This window comes from Eschrichtius robustus, chromosome 11 (assembly GCF_028021215.1).
Source record: "Eschrichtius robustus isolate mEscRob2 chromosome 11, mEscRob2.pri, whole genome shotgun sequence".
Lineage (NCBI taxonomy): Eukaryota > Metazoa > Chordata > Mammalia > Artiodactyla > Eschrichtiidae > Eschrichtius > Eschrichtius robustus.
Window position 1 is genome coordinate 100,245,567 of NC_090834.1, and position 22,671 is coordinate 100,268,237.

Sequence of the window (22,671 nt, forward strand, 5' to 3'; positions counted from 1 at the left end):
CCAAGATTAAGCTATCAGACAGAGCCATGATTCCAACCCAGGTCTGTCTAATTCTAATACTCATCACACCCTGTATTACAAGCCCACGATTAAGTCACACATTTACTCGTCACAACAAATGTAGAAAACATGATTTCTGATAAATTGGGCCACACAGATTTCATGGTCTTATTATTTACCAAGGTTAATAACTTATGACAACTTTATTGAAATTTTCATGGTCCTTAAACTTTTTCAGTGACTTTTTTTTTAATTAAAGAATTGAGTTTTCCTTGCAGTCAGATCATCCATGTTTCAGGCATAGAATCATTACTCCCTGGGATAAATTTCTGGGACATGCAGAAGTGGAAGAGGGTGGAAGGAGGTAGGAAGAAAGAATTCCCAGGTGTATCTGCTAAATGGTGCTAAAGCTCCTCACCCTAATCACTGAAATGAGTGAAGGGTTGATATGAATACTAACAGCCAATCACATGGCAATAGGTTATGTTCTACAGCATCTCCCATTCTACCCATTGAGACTAGCTCAGTTAGGGCCAGCAAGTTTGATTTGCCTATTCCAGTCCACTTCCTAGAACAGAACCAACACCTTGATTGACTTTCATGGCCTACTGGGATTGGAAGGACATTTTTTTTGTATCCCTCTCACTTTCTCTTTGTTTGTTTGTTTTTTTTTTTTTGTAGCCCAGCGCCATGTCCTCACATATATGGAGGATGCAGTATGCCAGCTGCTAGAGAACAAGGAAGATATTAGCCAATATGGCATTGCCAGGTTCTTCACTGAATAGTAAGTACATGAGTGCTTTGCCTATAGCGTGGGCCCAGAGGAGGCTTTTGGAAGCAGGCAAGATGCATGAAAAGTAGAGCAGGGCAATGCTGATTATGTAGTGGTAGTGAATGCTTAGTTTTGGTAGACTGATTGAGGGCTGCCCAAACAGGTTTTGGAACATGCCTTTGGTGCAGCTAGTTTTGTCCAATGATAAGTCTCATGAGTGGTGATAACTATAAAAGTTCAACTACTGCTTTTTTGATCTATTAGATCTGTTTTTTTAGGTTCCTCTTATAATTTTTAACTTTCCCTGTTATTCAGAATATTCACTCTGATTTCCTTTAGTCAGTGTTCCTTTAGCCTGTGTTTTTCTTGGCTGGCTTTTTTTATCGAAATGCTTAGGATGATATTCCTCTGCAGTTTTCTTTCTACAGGATGCTGTGTCAATCACTTAATGATTTAAGATTATTTCTAGAGGCAGGACATCTTTCACAGATTATATCTTTGAGGAGTAGTGTTTCTTTATAAAGTATGCTTGGAGTGTGTAAAAGTCAAAATGATTATTTTTTAATTTATTAAAAAAATTGTTTTCTTCAAGTTTTATTGAGATATAATTGACGTATAGTACTGTCTAAGTTTAAGGTGCACGACATAATGATTTGATTTATATGCATCATGAAGTGATTATCATAATAAGTTTAGTGAACATCCATCATCTTATATAGATAGATAATTAAAGAAATAGAAAAAACTTTTTTCTTTTGATGAGAACTCTTAGGATTTACTCTCTTAACAATTTTCATTTGTAACATGCAGCAGTGTTAATTATATTTATCATCTTGTACATTACTACATCCCTAGTACTTGTTTATCTTATAACTTTATCTTATAACTGGAAGTTTTGACTGCCTTTATCCAATTCCTCCTATCCCCCACCCACCTCTGATGACCCGAAATCTGATCTCTTTTTCTATGAGTTTGTTTTTGAATTTTTGACCTATAACACTCTTAGCTCCTGTTACACAACATAGTGATTGGATACTTCTGTACATTTGAAACTGATCACTGCAATAAGTCTAGTTATGATAGTTCACCATACAAAGATATTACATAGTTTTTTGTTTTTGTTTCTTTTTTAGGTATTACATAGTTATTGACCATATTCCCCACACTGTACATTTCATACCCATAAGTCATTTATTTTGCGACTGAAAGTTTGTACCTCTTAATCTCTCTTACCTATTTCTTTCTTTTTGGTATCACAGAACTATTTTTAGGCTGAATGAAATAATCAGTTTAAAATACCTTGGTCTTCATGAAAGGATATGCTAAAGAAATACAAAAAATTATTTTTATTACCAAAATGCCAACATATTTATATAATCATTTGTCTCCTTTTTCCTTTTTTTCTGGTTTATTGTAAGCATTCTAAAAAAGGAAGAATAGCCTCTTATAGACTTCTACTTATGGTGCATCATGAGCTCAAGTCCATCCTCCTTGAAAACAATTTTTTTTTCCTTTCTGTTCTCCAGAGGTTCCTTGAAGATCAGACATCTCTTCTAATGGCCTTAACTTGGGTTGCTGTTAGGGGAATTCTTGACTCTCCCTAGCTCTTTTGCTGAGCTATAAGTCTTGCAAACAAAATCTAGATTTCTTATGGACTGGAATTTCAAGTTCCTGGGAAAAACAGGCTTTCCAGGATCAGAGCTGGTCCCTTCTCTTCTCCCAGTCTTCTAAACGAGGGTGAAGTCGAGCAGGGAATCTCACTTGTTCTCGAGGTATGGGCTGAAGCAAATGAGGTGGGCTGGGAATAAAGACTGAGATTGAATAGCCTTGCTTGCTTTTACAGAACTGACAAGCCTAGGGGTCAAGTTTCTAGGCTATTTAATCTGTACGAGCACCCTTGAGGCTCCTTGCCAAATGAAATATGATTCTTCTGGGGACAATGCTTCTTCCTGGCTTTTTTCATTTTACTCTATTCCCCCTCCCCCATCTCCTTTATAAGTCTTTTCCCTACTGTGCTGGTTCCTTGAGGGTAGGCATCATTTCTTCTTCATCCCTGTATTCCCAATACCTGGCATGATGCTTATTATATGATAGGTGTTAGGTAAATGTTGAATCTACAGCTGTATCTGTATTTTAGGTTATTGCATACTATCCACTCTTATTCTTGGTCTTATTATGAATAAGGACCATCTCTTGTTCTTTCTCTCTTTTTTTTTGATTCTTTTTGATAAAGTTCTATGTCCTGCCATTTAAGAAGCTGTATACTGGAATTCTCTGGCGGTCCAGTGGTTAGGACTCCGCACTTACACTATAGGGGGGCACGGGTTAGGTCCCTGATCAGGAACTAAGATCCCACATGCCGCACGGCACGGCCAAAAAAAAAAAAAAAAAGAAGCTGTATACCATGTATATAGCACTCCAAAAGTGAACCCACTGGTCTATGTAACTAATACTGAACTCTAGTAAGGCTTGTAACTGTTTCCAAATGCTATTGACTATAGCTTTTATCTAGCAGTACACTGTTGGAAAAAAAATCTTAAGACTTTTTTCCACAGTGCTGATAGAAATCTAGTTGCCAAGTGAGCAGTTTCTTGTCCTTAGAAAACTAAAAATTACATAATCTATGTGAATGGCACATACCTGACTTTTTTTTTAAATAGATCTTTATTGGAGTATAATTGCTTCACAATACTGTGTTAGTTTCTGTTGTACAACAAAGTGAATCAGCCATATGCATACGTATGTCTCCATATCCCCTCCCTCTTGAGCCTCCCTCCCACCCTCCTTATCCCACCCCTCTAGGTCATCGCAAAGCACTGAGCTGATCTCCCTGTGCTATGCTGCTGCTTCCCTCTAGCTATCCATTTTACATTCGGTAGTGTATATATGTCGATACTACTCTCACTTAGCCCCAGCTTCTCCCTCCCACCCCGTGTCCTCAAGTCCATTCCCTATGTCTATGTCTTTATTCCTGCCCTGCCGCATCAGTACCATTTCCTTTTTTTTTTAGATTCCATATATATGCATTAGCATACAGTATTTGTTTTTCTTTTTTTTTCTTATTTATTTATTTATTTTAACATCTTTATTGGAGTATAATTGCTTTACAATGGTGTGTTAGTTTCTGCTTTATAACAAAGTGAATCAGTTATACATATACATATATTCCCATCTCTTCCCTCTTGCGTCTCCCTCCCTCCCACCCTCCCTATCCCACCCCTCTAGGTAGTCACAAAGCACCGAGCTGATCTCCCTGTGCTATGCGGCTGCTGCCCACTAGCTATCTATTTTACATTTGGTAGTGTATATATGTCCATGCCACTCTCTCACCCTGTCACATCTTACCCCTCCCCCTCCCCCTATCCTCAAGTCCATTCTCTAGTAGGTCTGTGTCTTTATTCCCATCTTGCCACTAGGTTCTTCATGACCTTTTTTTTTTTTTTTCCTTAGATTCCATATATATGTGTTAGCATACTGTATTTGTTTTTCTCTTTCTGACTTACTTCACTCTGTATGACAGACTCTAGGTCCATCCACATCACCGCAAATAACTCAATTTCGTTTCTTTTTATGGCTGAGTAATATTCCATTGTATATATGTGCCTCATCTTCTTTATCCATTCATCTGTTGATGGACACTTAGGTTGCTTCCATGTCCTGGCTATTATAAATACTGCTGCAATGAACATTGTGGTACATGTCTCTTTTTGAATTATGGTTTTCTCAGGGTATATGCCCAGAAGTGGGATTGCTATGTCATATGGTAGTTCTATTTTTAGTTTTTTAAGGAACCTCCATGCTGTTCTCTGTAGTGGTTGTATCAATTTACATTCACACCAGCAGTGCAGGAGGGTTCCCTTTTCACCACACCCTTTCCAGCATTTACTGTTTCTAGATTTTTTGGTAATGGCCATTCTACCTGACATTTCTATAACTCTAAAACACCATATAGGCCTGAGGCAAGTTATCTTAAGAGGTGAGCCAACATCAAAGCTCCAAAATCCTTAAAAAAAAAAACAAAGAAAACAAAACTCAACTTGAAAGGTGTGCATATATGATTGAATAGGAAGTAGTATTTGGTAGACAAGGAGACCTGAATGGTAGAAGTTCCTGATTTTCCTTTGATTGTGAATTTATCCACTGAAAATCCTTCTTTCGCAGACTTCAGTTTTTTATTGATTTATAGAAGCATAATGAAGTGAAAAGAGCTCTGCCCTGGGAAGAAAAAGAGCTCCTATCCTTATAAGTCCTCACTCCATAATCTTGGGCAAATTTCTGAAATTTTCTTTCTTTCTTTTTTTTTTTTTTTGGCTGTGTTGGGTCTTCGTTGCTGCACACAGGCTTTCTCTAGTTGCAGTGAGCGGGGACTACTTTTCGTTGAGGTGCGCGGGCTTCTCATTGCGGTGGCTTCTCTTGTTGCGGAGCTTGGGCTCTAGGCGCACAGGCTTCAGTAGTTGCAGCACGTGGGCTCAGTAGTTGTGGCACGTGGGCCCTAGAGCACGCGGGCTTCAGTAGTTGTGGCTTGCGGGCTCTAGAGCGCCAGCTCGGTGGTTGTGGCACACTGGCTTAGTTGCTCTGTGGCATGTGGGATCTTCTCGGACCAGGGATCGAACCCATGTCCCCTGCATTGGCAGGTGGATTCTTAACCACTGCACCACCAGAGAAGTCCCTCTGAAATTTTCTGGGCTTCAGTTGTCTCATCTGTGAAATGGGTATAATAAAGTCTAATGTGCTAATAAAAATAACATAATAATTATATATTATAATAAAAAATGTTTTATTAAACTCATACTGTTTCAGCAACTATAATTCTTTGAAGTAGGTAATATTATCTCTATTTTATAGATGAGGAAACTGAGGCTCAGAAAAGTTAAAATAGCTTCTTTAAGTTCAGAAGCTAATAAATGACAGAATTAGGAACCAAGCCTCATCTGCAGTATTACAAAGGCCACTATTCTGTACTGTCTCCAAGTCGCTATAATGCCTAATGTTGCTGGAGGCCTAACCAGATGATAATATGAGGTCTCTTCTAGCTATGGTTTCTGGACTCTTTGAAATTTCCCTTATGAACCGTACTTCACACAGTTTATCACATAGCTTTGTCTGGTGACCTCAATTCATTGCCATTTAAATGTTTTATATTGTCCTTTTGGAGGGGATACAATTGGAGCTGTCTCTAAACAATAGGAAACATAATTTTTTTTTTTTTAAAGACTTTTTTTTTTATATATAAATTTATTTCTTTCTTTATTTATTGGGTGTGTTGGGTCTTCGTTTCTGTGCGAGGGCTTTCTCCAGTTGCGGCAAGCGGGGGCCACTCTTCATCGCGGTGCACGGGCCTCCCACCATCGCGGCCTCTCTTGTTGAGGAGCACAGGCTCCAGACGCGCAGGCTCAGTAATTGTGGCTCACGGGCCCAGTTGCTCCGTGGCATGTGGGATCTTCCCAGACCAGGGCTCGAACCCGTGTCCTCTGCATTGGCAGGCAGATTCTCAACCACTGTGCCACCAGGGAAGCCCCACATAATTTTTTTAAAAATGTGTTAAGTGTGCACTTCCATCTCTCAGTTTCAAGTTCAGACACTGAGATTTTCATACATTTAATGGTGAATAATTTACCTTTAAACAATGATAAAAATACGCTTCAAAATTGTTTTTGGAAGGTTTTTCTGCTGATTTTCTTCTATGGATCGGCTTGCCCTCTCACCTGTGCTGTCACTCCTTGGTGCTTGGTGTTTTCCAACAAATCCATGATTGTTCCAGCAAATCTGGATAAGCTGTAAAACATGAGTAGCTAAGCTGTACTCTGTGTGTGTGTGTGTGTCTGCAAGACTGTGAGCTCTTCAGATCATATTCTTCTGGACACTCTTGAAAGAAGGATACGAAATCCTATAGGATTTTCTTTCATGTTGTATGCAACCTCTACCTCTGAATGCCATCTTTCAACCAATGAAAGGTAAAAGGAATTAATATTTAGAGGTGCCGCTCTAAGAATAGACCAAGTGTCGGCACGGGGTCAGGACCTCTGAAGAAGTACAGACAAGAAAATGAGGCTAGAGTAGCTGTAACTTAGAAACCACAGCAGAGTGTGACCAGGTTCTTGTGGTAAAGATAAAATGAGAAATGTGTTTTTTTAGGACATTGGAAAATAATGATGAGAGAAAAACAGGCTGAAATCTGAGAATTCCTATCACAATTGGGAACCATTCTTCACAGGCTAAATTGATAGTTACAACACTGTGGCATCAGAGAGCTTGACCTCCACATACTAATATAGAAAAAGAATGATACTCTGTGGTCTTGGTTGGTGGGCCCAGGAGGGCTCTTTTTTTATAATCAAGTGTCTTGTTTTTGTTTTTTTTTAAATGATGATTTTAGCTTCCTAGGGAAGTTTTCATGATGACTGTTTTGGTTGCAAGTACATATACAGATATCTTCATTGATGGAAGTTTTTTTTAAGGATATGTGAGAATATAAGACAGCATTCCTTCATGAATTCATTCATTTAGTAATTATTTTTGAGCACCTACTGTGTGCCAATGTGTATTTGGCAATGAAGAAGATATAGTGGTGAACAAGACAAATAAGGTAATTACCCTCATGAACCTAGATGTTTAGTGAGGGAGATAGTCAATAAACAAGTAAACTGACGATGACGACGATAGCTAATAGTTAATAAATACTTACTATATGCTGGGCGTGGTTCTAAGCATATAACATGTATTATCTCATTTAATTCTCAAAATACTATGAGATGGAGTATTAGTATTATCTTCATTTTATACATTTGGAAATTCAGGCACACAAAAGTAACATTCCCTAGGTTACACAGCTGATAAGTGTAACAAGATAAACAACAAGGAAGTAACTAGGATAATGTGATATATAGGATGGCCAGGAAGGCCCCTTGGAGGAGATGGCATTTGAGGGCTTATCCCATGGAATGACTGGCTCATCCCATTTGAGAGCCGATACGTTATCTCAGCTCAGGTGACCTACCTTCTTTTTGTCCACCTTTACTACCTAGGCTTTCTGTGTCCAAAAAAGATAATTTGATTGATTTTATGTGCTGCTTCTCAGAGTGGAATACCCTTAACAGGCAGTAGTCATAGAAAGCTATCTTACAGGTAATTGGCCTCCCTCATGCACTGCTCATATATAATAAGTAAAAATAATAAAATAATTAGTCATAACATTATTTGCATTATCTAATATATAGTATTAAGTATGAAGATGGAAGTATTTATCAATCTTTGGAAAAAGAACATTAATAATTCCATTGTGATACATATTAATTATCAGAATTCAGTTGGGAACTTGCATGCTTTTTTATATACTCTTGTAGTAAAAGGTACCAGCCTCAAATTCCTTTTTTTATTGTTTTAATTAGAATAAGTCCATGAAATGTGAACTTCATTAATTCACTCTTGGAGAAAAAAAGGAGATTCCAATAGTGCATATTCTTAAATCACTTAAAATGTAACTTAATGAAAACAATGCATGATTATAAAATATGTATTATTTCTTCTTTTTTAAAACAGGTGCTCTAAGCCCTATGAAACTTGACCCACTTCTCTCCTCAGTAATCTAGAACGGTCAGGGTGTAAACTTTCAGTTCTAAAATTGGCAAATTTTTTAGGATTATCCACCACCCAGCATTTAAGTAATGTTTTGGGTTCTTCTTGTGCCCATGGTAACGGAGGAGTGGATTTGGAGCAACAAGAAACACATCAGAACAAACTAGGAACTCACTGATTTCCAGGCTCATGGCTTTGAATGGGGGGTGGACTTAAGACTTCTCTGGGCCATTTCTGCTCCATGTTTTCCCAATTTATTGTTGTTAAATTGAGTCAAAATGTGGTATGGTGAAGGAATGGTGACTAATCCTATCATTGGCTTCTTCAAAAGGTATAATGCTTCTCCCGGCCTACCCTTCACCCCCATCTTTTTTCCATAGTTCAGTTCTTAGCTGGAGTTGACACATTGTAACAGAAAATTATCCATTTTTCATTGTCAACATCTGGATTCTCAGACTCAGATAACTGCCAGGAATAGATTTTGCCATAGCTGAAGCAATCCTATCCTCACTGTTATTGGCCCAGGCATTTCTGTTAAGCCATCATTTGTGAAATCTATAGAGGATTCTGGTTCTTTTCCATATTACCAGAGGTATCTTATAGCAAAAGGACACCAGGGAAACATAGTGGTGAGTTGAGAGTCACCAAATCTATTTTGAAACTTAAAAATCCAGGTTCATTGAGGACATAAGAAGCCGCTTATTTGCTTAGAATCCATCTCTCTTCTTCAGTCCCTTCATGTTTTGATTACAGGAAACCATCCAGCAGCACTTGACCTGGTAACTGAGGAAGCCATTTCACAGCCCACTGGTCCCCTGACTCATTTAGAAGTTGCAGTCAAAGGTTATGGAAGTAATAATTGGGCCCAGATTCTTCCTGTCAGGAAAGACCTTACTTCCCCACCCCCTCCTTGCTACAATTTAAGAGAAATTTAGCTGTTGTGAAACTGTTCAATAAGAGGAAATGAAGGAACTCCATCCTTGGCTGAAGTATTCTCAAGACCCAGCGATATTATTTCTGTTTTCATGGGAGCTGCTTTTACAGCTAGCTAGTATAAATTTTAGGTATAATTCTCCACACTAAAATATTTCCCCTTAGAGAAATTACTTGATTTATTTTAATCTATAAATAATATAAAGAACCTTTACTTGGTCCAATCCAAGCCCTGATATTCCTTGCCACTCTGATAATTCCCTGAGTACTCCTCTGGCAATCAGGTAGACACACACAAATCTGAAGTAACATGACAATAGTGCTATTAGCAATGTAAAATAGCTAATCAGAAGTTAAGAAACTTTACCTCATCAACAGTAGAGCAATTTAAATTCATCAGTGCTTTTAATTTCTTCCATAATTTGCTCAGAACTCTTAAAGATCTGTGGTGCTGGCGGCACAGGCCTGGCATGAGAGCAGGAGAGAATGACACAATCTGGCACCTTTAACCAGAGGGTTGTTAATGAACTGGGATGGGGGCAGAGGGGAGAAAGGGGAAGGAGGATGGACAGTTAGATTTTTGACAGCCACCCAAAGGTCCTTCTTCCCTGAGAAAAGTGAAATGAAAGTCAAATGAAGCTTCTCTCTGTTATTATGATTTACTAAGATGTTTGTCTGTCCGTAGCCTCCGGCCCCATGGCAGGTGCATCTTTGCATTCCGACTTCCCCACAAAACAAATTCTCAGGATCCTTCAAGAGGGGTCATATCCAACCAGGTTCTTGTCTGAGGCTACAACTGTGATTTCTTTCTTCAACTAACAAATGCAGCTCTGAGCAGCACAGTAGAAACTACCTTATCAGAATATGTTATGAGCATGAAAATTTATTTGAAGACTCATCATTCCAGGATTAGTGAGTTCTGGGGCTGCCACAGTAGGTAATGCCATTTCTGGGGTGGCCATAGAAGCAGCCTGGAATTTATCCCTTTGTCATTAAATAGCATTAATAACAAATGCCTTTGTTAAGGTCCTTGTGTTATATTTTCTAAGTCAAAACAATTGCTAGGGATGAAAATACCTGTCTCATAGGGTTGTTATGCAAATCTAGTGAAATGACAGGTATAAAATATCTGACTATATGTAATTCATTTTCATCAAGTCTCATTCCCCTTTAGCTCCAGTTTTCTGGGATTTTTCCTTCCCTCCTACTTCATGGCTTTTTTGGAAAGTGATAGTCTTCTTCTTCTTTCTCTTTAAATGGTATCAAAGTTGAAGATCTTGAGGACTTTTAGTCTGTCTTGTTTTCTGTAACACTTTTTGCTTACCCTGCACTGTTTGGAGATTAAAGACATTTGATGATTTTCTGCACGACTATTAGCCATTTAGTGTTAGCCACTTCACTCATTATTTAGTTTATTCAGAGAATAGCCTAAGAAAGCTTTTCTTTTTTCTTTTCTTTTTTTTTTTCACAAAAAAGCCATTTCCTCACTTCCTGTCTATACCCTCTTTCCTCTGGCTGCCAAGATTTTAAAACTTCAAGGTGTGATGGGAGACCTGAGCTAGTCAGGGCTCTCCAGCTTCTATTGTTCCTGCTCTTAGCTCTAGCAGTACAGTGATGTGCTCAGGGTAATGAAAAGCAGACGTTCTCTGCTGAGGTCATTGCTCGTCACACTGGCAGCTTGCTCCAGGAAGCTGTTTATCTGTGCTTGCTGAGCCAAGCTCCAGCCTCCAAACAGTTGGATGTACTGAGAAACCACAGAGCCCAGAGAGAGAATGTTACACAGGCAGGTCCAGGCAGGGACAGTATATTTACACCACACAAGCTGCAGTTTACATGTGTGGGGGTAATTGCTCATCTGCAACTTCTCAGACTTCACCTTCTATGTAATATATGTGCCCTCTCAAGGGGGTTTAACCTAGAGAACTGTGCAGCTCTGTCCAAATTGCCCTGAACATCCGCTAACTTGCTGTAAGGAAAAAAAGGTATTATAGAAAACTTGATGTAAAAACCACCTTTTTTTTTTTTTTTTTAACGTGTACCATTTTTAAAGTCTTTATTGACTTTGTTACAATATTGCTTCTGTTTTACGTTTTGCTTTTTTGGGTTGAGGCATGTGGGATCTTAGCTCCCTGACCAGGGATTGAACCCACAACCCCTGCATTGGAAGGCGAAGTCTTAACCACTGGACCTCCAGGGAAGTCCCAAAATCACCTTTTTAAGGTAGTGTTTTTCTGAGTCAAATTTGTTGTTTAGAATCTTAAACCATACAGGCCCTATCTCTAAAGCATCCCAAAACACTGTTCCTTGCATGGTTTTTCCCACTAAATATTTTTCTTCATGCCTTTACCAAAATAGCAAGTATTGTTATAGAGCTTCAAATGTGGCCTATATATCAATAGGAATATAAGATATGGTCAAATGTGACCTATATCAATAGGAGTATAAGATATGGTCACATGCCTAAGGGAGTGTAATCTGGTTGAGGAGATAATGCTTATTGATTAACAGCTGGAGAACAATTCAAGACCTTATATAATGGCATTAAATTGTGCTCCGAGATCTGAGAGTAAGGTGAAATAATGGGTACTACAGTAGTTACATCATAGAGGAGTTTGTTTTGACCTCTGTGATGGTTAATTTTATGTGTCAACCTGACCAAGCTAAGGGGTGCCCCAGTAGCTGGTAAAACACTATTTCTGGATGTGTCTATGAAGGTGTTTTCAGAAAAGATTAGCATTTGAATCAGTAAACTGAATAAAGAAGATTGTCCTCACCAATGCATATTGGCATCATCTAATCCACTGAGGGCCTGATTAGAACAAAAAGGTAAAGAAGGGTAAATTTGCTCTCTTTGCTTGAGCTGGGATTTCCATTTTCTTCTGCCCTTGCACATCGGCACTCCTGGTTCTCAAGCCTCCAAACCTGAACGAGAACTTAACACCATTGGCCCCCTGATTCTTGGGTCTTTGGACTCAGACTGAGACTTATACTATTGGCTTCCCTGGCTCTTAGACCTTCAGATTTGGTTGAATTAACCAACTTTCTTTGTTCTCAAGATTGCAAATGGTAGATCATGGGACTTCTTGGCCTCCATAATCACATGAGTCAATTCCATAATTAGATAAGCTATATCTCCTCTTATATGTATTTATATATATACTATTGGTTCTGTTTCTCTGAATAACACTGACTAATATAACCTGGAAAGGTGAGTAGAATAGGGATAAGTGAAAAAGAAAGAAGTATTTTTATGTGACATGAAAGCACTGTAGCGTAGTGGTTAACAACACAGACTTTGGAATCAGATCTATGTTCGAGAGCCGGCCATTTAACTTAATAGTATGTGACCTTGGGCAGGTTGCTTAGCCTCACCTATAAAATAGGGAGACTCATATAATAAAATAAAATTCCATGTTACATGACTGATAGAAGGTTTAAATGAGATAATGAATGTAAAGTGCTTGGCATTCTACCTAAGATATACTAAGTGTTGAATAAATGATAGCTACTGCTACTGTTCATTCATTCAAAAATATTTACTGAGTGCATTTTGTTAGTTTTCTAGACACTAGGGGATACAGAAGTGAACAAAACAGACAAGAAATCTCAGCCTTCATGGAGCTTCCATTCTGAAGTTAGCTATCATTCAAACTATTTTTATTTCACTTTTTTTCTCTTTTAATTATTTTAGACTTACAAAAAAGTTGCAAAAATATTATTGAGTTCCTATAACCCTTTCACCCAGCTTCCATCAATGTTAACGTTTTCTATAACCATAGTAAAATTACAAAAATCAGAGACTTATTACTTGAAAACTATTAACTATCTGTAGACCTTGTTTGAATTTTCACCTTCATTTTTGAAGGCCAGTTTTCTCTTATATAAATTCTAGGTTGGCAGTTATTTTCCTTTAGCACTTTGCATTTACCATTCCTTTATCTTCTTGTTTACACTGTTTCTGTTGAGAAGTCAGCTATCAGTCTTATTCTTACACCTTTGAAAATAATCTGTCCTTTTACAATAATCTCTGTCTACTTTTGGATATTGGTCTTTGGTTTTTGGTAGTTTTTCTATGATGTGCCTAGGCTTGCTTTTCTTTATATTTATAAACTATTTGGGGTTCTCAGTGTTTCTTGAACATGTAACTTACATCTTTTATCAATTTTGGAAAGTTCTCAATTTTTAGCTTTTCAAATTACTTCTGTTCCACTATCTTCACTCCTTCTGGGATTCTAATTACACAAACATTAGACTTTTTCATGGTATCCACTCTTACGCACTTTTCTGCATTTTTTCATCATTTTGTCTTTCATGCTTCATTGTGAATATTTTTTTCTGACTATTTTACAGTTCATTAATTCTCCTTTTATTTTTGTCTAATTTGCTGTTAAACCCATCTATTGAGTTCTTAACTCCAATTATTGTTTTGTTTTTGTTTTTTTTGTGTGTGTGTGTCTTACTGTGGCACTTTTAATCAGTCTTTTAAATGCAAAGGAAAGAAGAAAGAAATTGCAAGTTGGACGACCCAGCAATCCCACTACTGGGCATATACCCTGAGAAAACCATAATTCAAAAAGAGTCATGTACCACAATGTTCACTGCAGCTCTATTTACAATAGCCAGGACACAGAAGCAACCTAAGTGTCCATCGACAGATGAATGGATAAAAGATGTGGCACATATATACAATGGAATATTACTCAGCCATAAAAAGAAACGAAATTGAGTTATTTGTAGTGAGGTGGTTGGACCTAGAGTCTGTCATACAGAGTGAAGTAAGTCAGAAACAGAAAAACAAATACCGTATGCTAACACATATATATGGAATCTAAAAAAAAAAAAAAATGGTGACGAACCTAGGGGCAGGACAGAAATAAAGACGCAGACATAGAGAATGGACTTGAGGACACGGGGAGGGGGAAGGGTAAGCTGGGATGAAGTGAGAGAGTGGCATGGATTTATATATACTACCAAATGTAAAATAGATAGCTAGTGGGAAGCAGCCGCATAGCACAGGGAGATCAGCTCAGTGCTTTGTGACCACCTAGAGGGGTGGGATAGGGAGGGTGGGAGGGAGATGCAAGAGGGAAGGGATATGGGAAAATATGTATATGTATAGCTGATTCACTTTGTTATAAAGCAGAAACTAACACACCATTTTAAAGCAGTTATACTCCAATGAAGATGTTAAAAAAAAAAAAAGAAATTGCAAGTTGGGGAAACTGTAAATGGTTGCAAGTTAGTTTGAAGAAACCTTAGGATTTGTTTACTAGTATTTCTCATACTTTTCTTAGTCTTGCCTCCCCTACAGTGCATCTTCATTCTTTCTTATTTTTATTTGCAGCAGCAAAGAGGATTTTAATTAGCTTACTTTCTATAGTTTATTCCTCTAGTTTATTGTGAAAACCTTCGTTTTAAAATAGTAGTTCAAATATGCTTTTCTTGTTTGTTTTTTAAAGACTTATTTTTAGAGCAGTTTTAGGTTCACAGCAAATTTCAGAGGAAGGTAGAGATTTTTTATATACCCTCTGCCCCCTAAAAATGCATGCTTCTCTCATACCAACATCCCACCAGAGTGGTACACTTGTTACAATTGATGAACCTACACTGACACATCATTATCCCCCGAAGTCCATAGTCTACCTTAGGGTTCACTCTTGGTGTTGTACATTCTCTGGGTTTGGACAGATGAATAATGATATATCCATCATTATAGTATCACACAGAGTATTTTTATTGCTCTAAAAATTCTCTGCCTGTTTATCCCTTTTTCCCACCCCAACTTCTGATATTTTTACTGTCTTCATAGTTTTTCCTTTTCCAGAACACCATATAGTTGGAATCATACAATATGTAGCCTTTTATGATCATTGTATTTTTTTAGTTCTAGAATTGCCATTCAGCCATCATTAAAAAGTCTACAAATAACAAATGCTGGAGGGTGTGTGGAGAAAAGGGAACCCTCCTACACTGTTGGTGGGAATGTAAATTGGTGCAGCCACGATGAAAAACAGTATGGAGGTTCCTCAAAAAACTAAAAATAGAGTTGCCATATGATTCAGCAATCCCACTCCTGGGCATATATCCAGACAAAACTATAATTCAAAAAGGTACATGCACCCCTATGTTCATAGCAGCACTATTTACAATAGCCAAGACATGGAAACAACCTAAATGTCCATCGACAGATGAACGGATAAAAGGAAGATGTGGTACATATATACAATGGAATATAGTCAGCCATCAAAAAGAATGAAATAATGCCATTTGCAGCAACATGGATGGACCTAGAGATTATCATACTAAGTGAAGTAAGTCAGAGAAAGACAAATACCATATGATATCACTTATATGTGGAATCTAAAATATGACACAAATGAACATATCTATGAAACAGAAACAGACTCACAGATATAGAGAACAGATTTGTGGTTGCCAAGGGGGAGGGGAGTTGGAGGGAAGGATTGGGAGTTTGGGGTTAACAGATGCAAACTATTATATAAAGGGTGGATAAACAACAAGGTCCTACTGTATAGCACAGGGGACTATATTCAATATCCTGTGCTAAACCATAACAGAAAAGAATATATAAAAGAATATATATGTATAACTGAATCACTTTGCTGTATAGCAGAAATTAACACAACATTGTAAATCTACTATACTTCAATAAAATTTTTTTTAAAAGAATTGCCATTCATTTCTTTTTTAATGGTTTCTTTACTAGATCTTATCTTTTGTTTGCTTGACCATAGTAAAGCATGGTTATAAACAGTCCGTCATTCATTATTTGGATTCTCTGTGGGTCTTTGTCTATTATCTACTCTGTCTCTTGGTTTTTTACTCCATTGTCTTATCTTGTAGTATACTTTTCCTCCCTTTAGTTGAGTGTTGTATATTGTATCAATATATGAAAAACTATAGAGATAATATGAGGCCTAGAATGATGTTATCTTTCTTCAGAGAGGATTTACATTTGCTTTTGGCAGATGGCTTGAGCACTCACAATCCTGGATTACCTCAGTTCAATCAGGGGTTAAAATCATTTGAAGCTGGGCTTAAGTATCAGGGAGGGCTGATCTATCAATATTTCCAGATATAGCTTTTCATGGTGCCAACCAGAGCCTGAAGGATTTACCAGAGTACCTCTCCCCAGCCTTGGTGGGTCCTGAACTCCAGTTTTTTGGCTGCCAAGTCTTAAAAATCATTTGAAAACTCAAGAACTTAACATTAATTCAAAACTATTACTTGCTCAGTCTATCAGCTGCCTCTTTCATGACTAGCAGAGGCCCTTGGAACTACTAGTGGGTATAATATTACCTTATTTTTGAAGTGGTGATGACTATAACTGATACTGTGAGATATCTAGAACAACTTTAATATATGAAAATATCTGAGATTTCTATTGTTGAAAAAATCACAGGAACTGCTAATTCTACTATGTTTACATTCATAGTTGAAGGAAATACTAAATTCCAGTTAAAGGTTAGTAAAAATAAAGATGTAATTTTTTTCCTATCCAAGTTTGTAGATTCCTTGAATTCAATCCATGGACCCTTCTGTTTAGAATTCCTGCCCACTGGGAAGAGTGGCACCAAACACTGGGCTCACCTCTTTGGATTTTATTCTCCTCTTATACCTGGCCTTGTCATTCTTCATTTGACTTGGTGGCTCTCTGATGACTTCAGATAGATGCTTTTAATAGTTCATCCAGTTTTTCTCAGCCAGGAGGGTTGGTCTAAATTACTTAGTCTACCTTCATTGTAAGAGGAAGTATTTGGAACTTTCATTCTAGGGGAATATAATTATATTAGCAGAAGTAGAAAATATCATACACTGCGAGGGGTCATAAAGGAGTCTAACTTGACTTGTGGAGGACCAGTACACGTTGAAAAGCAACAAACAGGAAATATATAATTAGGATAGGGTCAGTCTGTGGAAGCCTCAATTATATTGAGATAAGAAGAAAGGCAAAGTAAAAATACCTTATAAAGGCTGAGAAGTAAACTCACTGCTTGGTCTTTTTTTTTTTAATTTATTTTTGGCTGCGTTGGGTCTTCATTGCTGTGCATGGGCTTTCTCTAATTGTGGTGAGCGGGAGCTACTTTTCATTGTGGTGTGAGGGCTTCTCATTGCAGTGGCTTCTCTTGTTGCGGAACATGGGCTCTAGGCACAAGGGCTTCAGTAGTTGTGGCACGTGGGCTCAGTAGTTGTGGCTCGTGGGCTCTAGAGTGCAGGCTCAGTAGTTGTGGCACAAGGGCTTAGTTGCTCTGCAGCATGTGGGATCTTCCCGGACCAGGGCTTGAACCCATGTCCCCTGCATTGGCAGGCGGATTCTTAACCACTGCGCCACCAGGGAAGCCTTTGGTCTTCTTTTAATTTTTAAAATTCAGTAACTATTTATTAAGCCCTACTAAATGCCAGTCACTGTGTCAGACATGGTCCTCAAGGAATTCACTGTCATTCTTATGGGAAGCAGAAATAATGGCAGTTTACATACCAGAAAAACGCTATTATTCTACAATGTTTGTGGACCCACTATATGCTAGACACCATGCTATTGAAGGATATAAGATGAATAAGCCAATTGAACTTGAGGAGCTTATGAACTCAAGGAGAAAATTCAGATGTAAGCATAATTATTAAGATGCTATTAAATAAGTACCAAGTAGAATTTCGTGTTTTGGGGTAAGTGGAAGAAGAGATTCATTCTGACTATGAATTTTGAACTTCAGATGGTCCTTAGAAGATGAATAATGGAGAATGGGAGCTGAGCAAGGAGTGCATCTCTAGCCAAGGGGACAGCATGAACAAGGGCACAGAGGTTTGGTGTATTTAGAGAATGACAGAAGGTCTGTGGTCAGTGGGTTAGTCTGTTCGAGCTGCTATAACAAACTGTCATAGACTATGTGGCTTATAAACAACAGAAATTTATTCCTTGCGGCTCTGGAGGCTTGAAGTGCAAGGTCAAGGCTGACAGATTCCATGTCTGCTGAGCCCTGCATCCTGGTTCATAGATGACCATCTCTTTGCTGTATACTCCCATGGTGGAAGGGGCGAGGAAGCTCCCATGAGCCTCTTATAAAAAGGGCACAAATCCCATTCATGAGAGCTCCACCCTCATGACCTACCTCCCAAAGGCCCCATCTCCAAATACAATCACATTGGGGATTAGGTTTCAACATATGAATTTTGAAAGGGACACAAATATTCAGCCTATTGCAGTGAGGTAATAGAGCTCAGGAAGATATTTAAGTGAGGGGTTAGAAAGATAGTTTTCTATCCTATGTGACTGGTAGGGTGTTGGTGCCATTGACTGAGATCATTCAATTCAGGAAATATTTCTTACATACCTGTTATGCCTTGGTTTATGACAGGTGCTGGAGAAACAATGACTAATAAGGCATGGTCCCTACCTTGAGGGTACTCACAGTCAAATAAGCCAGTGATTAAATTACTTGTGATTTGAGCTAACTAGAGGTTTAAGGTGCTAAGAATAAGACTGTCCAGAGGACAGATATCTTAATTAAGCTTGAAGGGTCAGGGAATGTGTCACAGAACAGGTAGCCCTATAAGCTGAGTATTCTTTTCCTAATTTATTTTTTAAAATCAAAGTTATACATGCATACAGTTTAAAGAGTGAAATAGTTCTATAAGAATTGTAAAAAAAAAAAAAAAAAAAAAGCATTCCTCCAACTCTCAATTTAGTTTCCCTTTCCTCAGAGATAACCACTTTCAACTCAGAATGATTTATTTGGCATTTATTTCTAGACCTCTAAATAACTAGCTTATGTTGCTACTTCTTGAATTTTTTCAAATCCAGGCGCTATCTATTGACTTCCCGCTGTGTAAGATATAACCCTAATGCCCTTTAACACCCTTTACTGCACATGTGTGCCTTTGCTCACCTGCCACAACTCCCAGTATACTCATATCAAGGTTTTTGTTGTATCATTATTCAGTGTTTATATTTTATAACTATACAAACACTGTCGACCCCTGAACTATGTTGTGCAGTCTTCTCGCCCCTACGATTACCCCCCTTCCTCTTTTTTCTTGTTTGGTTAATTTCCTGTAGACTTATCACCAATTGAACCAAATTCTACCCACTTGAGTAAATTTCCCTTTAGTACCGTGCTATTTATTTTCCACTTGCCCCTCCAGATCCACTCTCTACATTTCTCTGCTCTGGAGGGCTGATCTGTATGGATTTTAATCCATAGGTTCCCTTGCCCTGTGGCTTCCATTTGGGCTAAAGCCAGTGGGAGGTACTGGCAGGAGATTGAAGGACAGGAGGAAAGAGAGTGAGATTGGGATATCTATTCACTTGTTTCTCTTTCTATCAGTTTGCTGTGGGCTGCGTTGGCTCTGTTCCTCTACTGAAGGTCACAGCTCAAGTCGAATGGTCCCTACTCTTTCTGGATTCAAGGAAGCATTCCCTCTGCTTGTCTCTTCAGGCCTAGGGGTAAAAACAGATCATAACTGTTGCTGGCCCTTAGGTAATCCACTTTCCCTTAGCCCTGTCCACACCTTTGTAAATATTTTTTCTAAAAAACTTTCCTCAGCTATCCTTTTTAAATGCATTATCTGTTAACTGCCGGGACTGACAGAAGCAAGTACATTAATATTTGTATGTATTTATTCTCTCTGTTTTATCTCCTTAAAGAAGTCTCCTCCAGAATCTTCTGATCTGCTTTATCTTTATTATTTTATCTCTCTGTATGCTATACAGCAGTTATCAGGGATCTCTGGACTTTCACCATTACCCTTCAGATTCCCTGTCTTCTTTCTTCCTTGTTTTCGGTGTAGTAGTTTTAAAAAAGGACCCCACATTCTTTGATATTCCTGCCATGGAGAAGTGGGGTCTATGTGCCCTCCCCTTGAATATGAATATAATAAAGTAACACTTTGTGACTTCCCAAGGCTAGGTCACAAAAGGCCATGTAGATTCTGTCTCTGGGACCTCGGTTTTCAGAAATTCCCTCTCAGGACCCCTCTTACTAACCAGCTGCCATGTGTAAGAAGCCCAGCCACAAGCCTGGTCTTCAAGTCATCCCAGTCTAGGCACCCAACATGTGAGTGAAGAAGCCTCCAGATGATTCTATCCCCAACCCTTTGCGTTGACCCCAGCCATTCAAGCCTTTCCAGTTTAGGTCCCAGACATCATGGAGTAAAGACAGGGCGTCTCTGCTGCACTCTCTATAATTCCTGAACCTCCTGAATGCACAAGCATAGTAAAATTTTTATTTTTTATGCCAGCAAGTTTGGTGTGGTTTGTTACGCAGCAGTAGAGGTCTGAACAAAATTTGTTCCTGGGAGTGAGGTGCTGCAGTAACAAAAACCTAAAACATGCATCATTGGCTTTGAGACCAGGCAGCAGGCAGAAATCAGAAAGACCTTGAGGAGACTGTTAGTGGAAGTCTGATGGGCCTCAAGGAGGCTATCAATGAAGCCTTAATAAAGAGTGAGGAAAATGTTATTGGAAGCTGGAGGTAAGAGGACCCCTGTTATACAGTGACAGGAAGTTTGTCAATACTGTTACCTTTGGTAATGTGAAAAAATAGGAAATGTAAATGAACTATTTGGTTTTCAGGTAGGATTTAGAGGAAATATAGAGAGCTTGGGACAGTCTTTCTAACCAGCAAAAAATACTCAAAGTAAGAAAGTGCCTCAAGGCAAAGATCAAATACAGAGTGCTGTCAGAAAAATGTGGTCTTAGAGTAAAGATGTACCGTTTGTTAAAACCTCAGAAAGATTTCAAGGTGGAGCCTCTTAGACTCTTTGAGATAGACAAAAGACCTGAAGATCTTAAGGGTGTTGTCTCATTGCAGCCTAAGAAAACCCAAATAGGGCCTGTCTCAGGGAGATTTGGGTGTACAGCTTTTGTCTGATGCAGAAAAACCCATGTTTTTAAGAGAATGGTATTGGGGGAAGTACCACCAGTTTGGACTAAGGAGGATAGAGATAATACAAAACAAAAAGTTACCTTAGGACCCCTAGACTTCTGTGGACAGGAAGCAAGCCAAGAAAGCTCCTCCACTACAAACTGAAGCAATGTTTCATGGAAATGAAAGTATGATTCAGAAGATGGAACCAAAAACTCAGAGTATAGAGTCAAAGGTCATGGAAAATCATTACCAGGAAGAGGTATTGGGCCCAAATCAAGGAAATAAGACATGTGCCTGTGTGGATTTCAGAATTGCAATGGACCAGTGATTACATATTGCCTCCTCTTCTCCCTCTTTTTGAATGGAAGTCTATTGTGGATATCCTATGCCTGTATCATCATTGTACATATGGGAGCATATAACTTATCTCCTCAGTTTACAGGTGTTTAGATGAGTAATCAGACTGTGGAGGTGTACGCCAAAAGTTGTACTTGAGGAACTTCATCTGCACCTGGTTTCGATTTATATGACAAGATCCTGGAGTTTGGGTTGATGCTGAAATGGAGTTAGACTTTAGGGGTTTAGGAGAGCAGGGTGTATTTTGCATTTGGGAGGAATGTAAATTGTTGTGGCCAGAGGGAAACTGTGGCAGATTGTATTTTCCAAAGATAGCTGCACCAATGTCTCCTGTCCTACATGTTCTTCTACAAAGTAATCTTGCCACACCCCCAATAAAAGGTGGAGTCTAGGACTTCCCTGGTGGTGCAGTTGTTAAGAATCTGCCTGCCGATGCAGGGGACACGGGTTCGATCCCTAGTCCGGGAAGATCCCACGTGCCGCGGAGCAACTAAGCCCAGGCACCACAACTACTGAGCCTGCGCTCTAGAGCCCACAAGCCACAACTACTGAGCCCGCATGCCACAACTACTGAAGCCCGCGTGCCCTAGAGCCCACGTGCTGCAACTACTGAAGCCTGCGCGCTCTAGGACCTGCATGCCACAACTACTGCGCCTGCATGCTGCAACTACTGAAGCCCACACACCTAGGGCCTGTGCTCCTCAACAAGAGAAGCCACTGCAATGAGAAGCCCATGCCCTGTAATGAAGAGTAGTCCCCACTAGCCGCAACTAGAGAAGGCCTGCGAGCAGCAACGAAAACCCAACACGGCCAAAAAATAAGTAAAAAAACCAAAAAAACAAAGAAAAACTGGCTTGTTCATTTAAAGAAAAAAATGGTGGAGTCTAATTTTTTACAGTGATGTGCCTTGGTGTGCATCTATATTCATTCACTGTGCTGGGCTTTTAAGGATCCTTTTGGTCTGGGAACTCATGTCTTTCAGTTCTGAGAAATTTTCTTCAATTTTTTTTCTTGCCTTCGTTTTCTCTGTTCTTTCAAACATCTTGTCTACTTGCATATGCACCCATGTAGTTTTATATCAGTGGTATCATACTATTCATGCTGTTCTGTATAATGAATATTATTTTTCAGATTATATAGGCTATA

General features: G+C 38.8%; 1 protein-coding gene across 3 annotated transcripts in view; it reads left to right on the forward strand.

Moving 5' to 3' along the window:
• CSTPP1 (centriolar satellite-associated tubulin polyglutamylase complex regulator 1) overlaps window positions 1–22,671 on the forward strand; it is a 200,900-nt gene that overhangs the window by 42,620 nt on the left and 135,609 nt on the right. For all 3 annotated transcript variants that reach the window (XM_068555019.1, XM_068555020.1, XM_068555021.1), the window contains exon 2: window positions 682–784. In XM_068555019.1, the coding sequence (XP_068411120.1) occupies window positions 682–784 (103 nt within the window). The remainder of the gene's footprint in view (window positions 1–681; window positions 785–22,671) is intronic.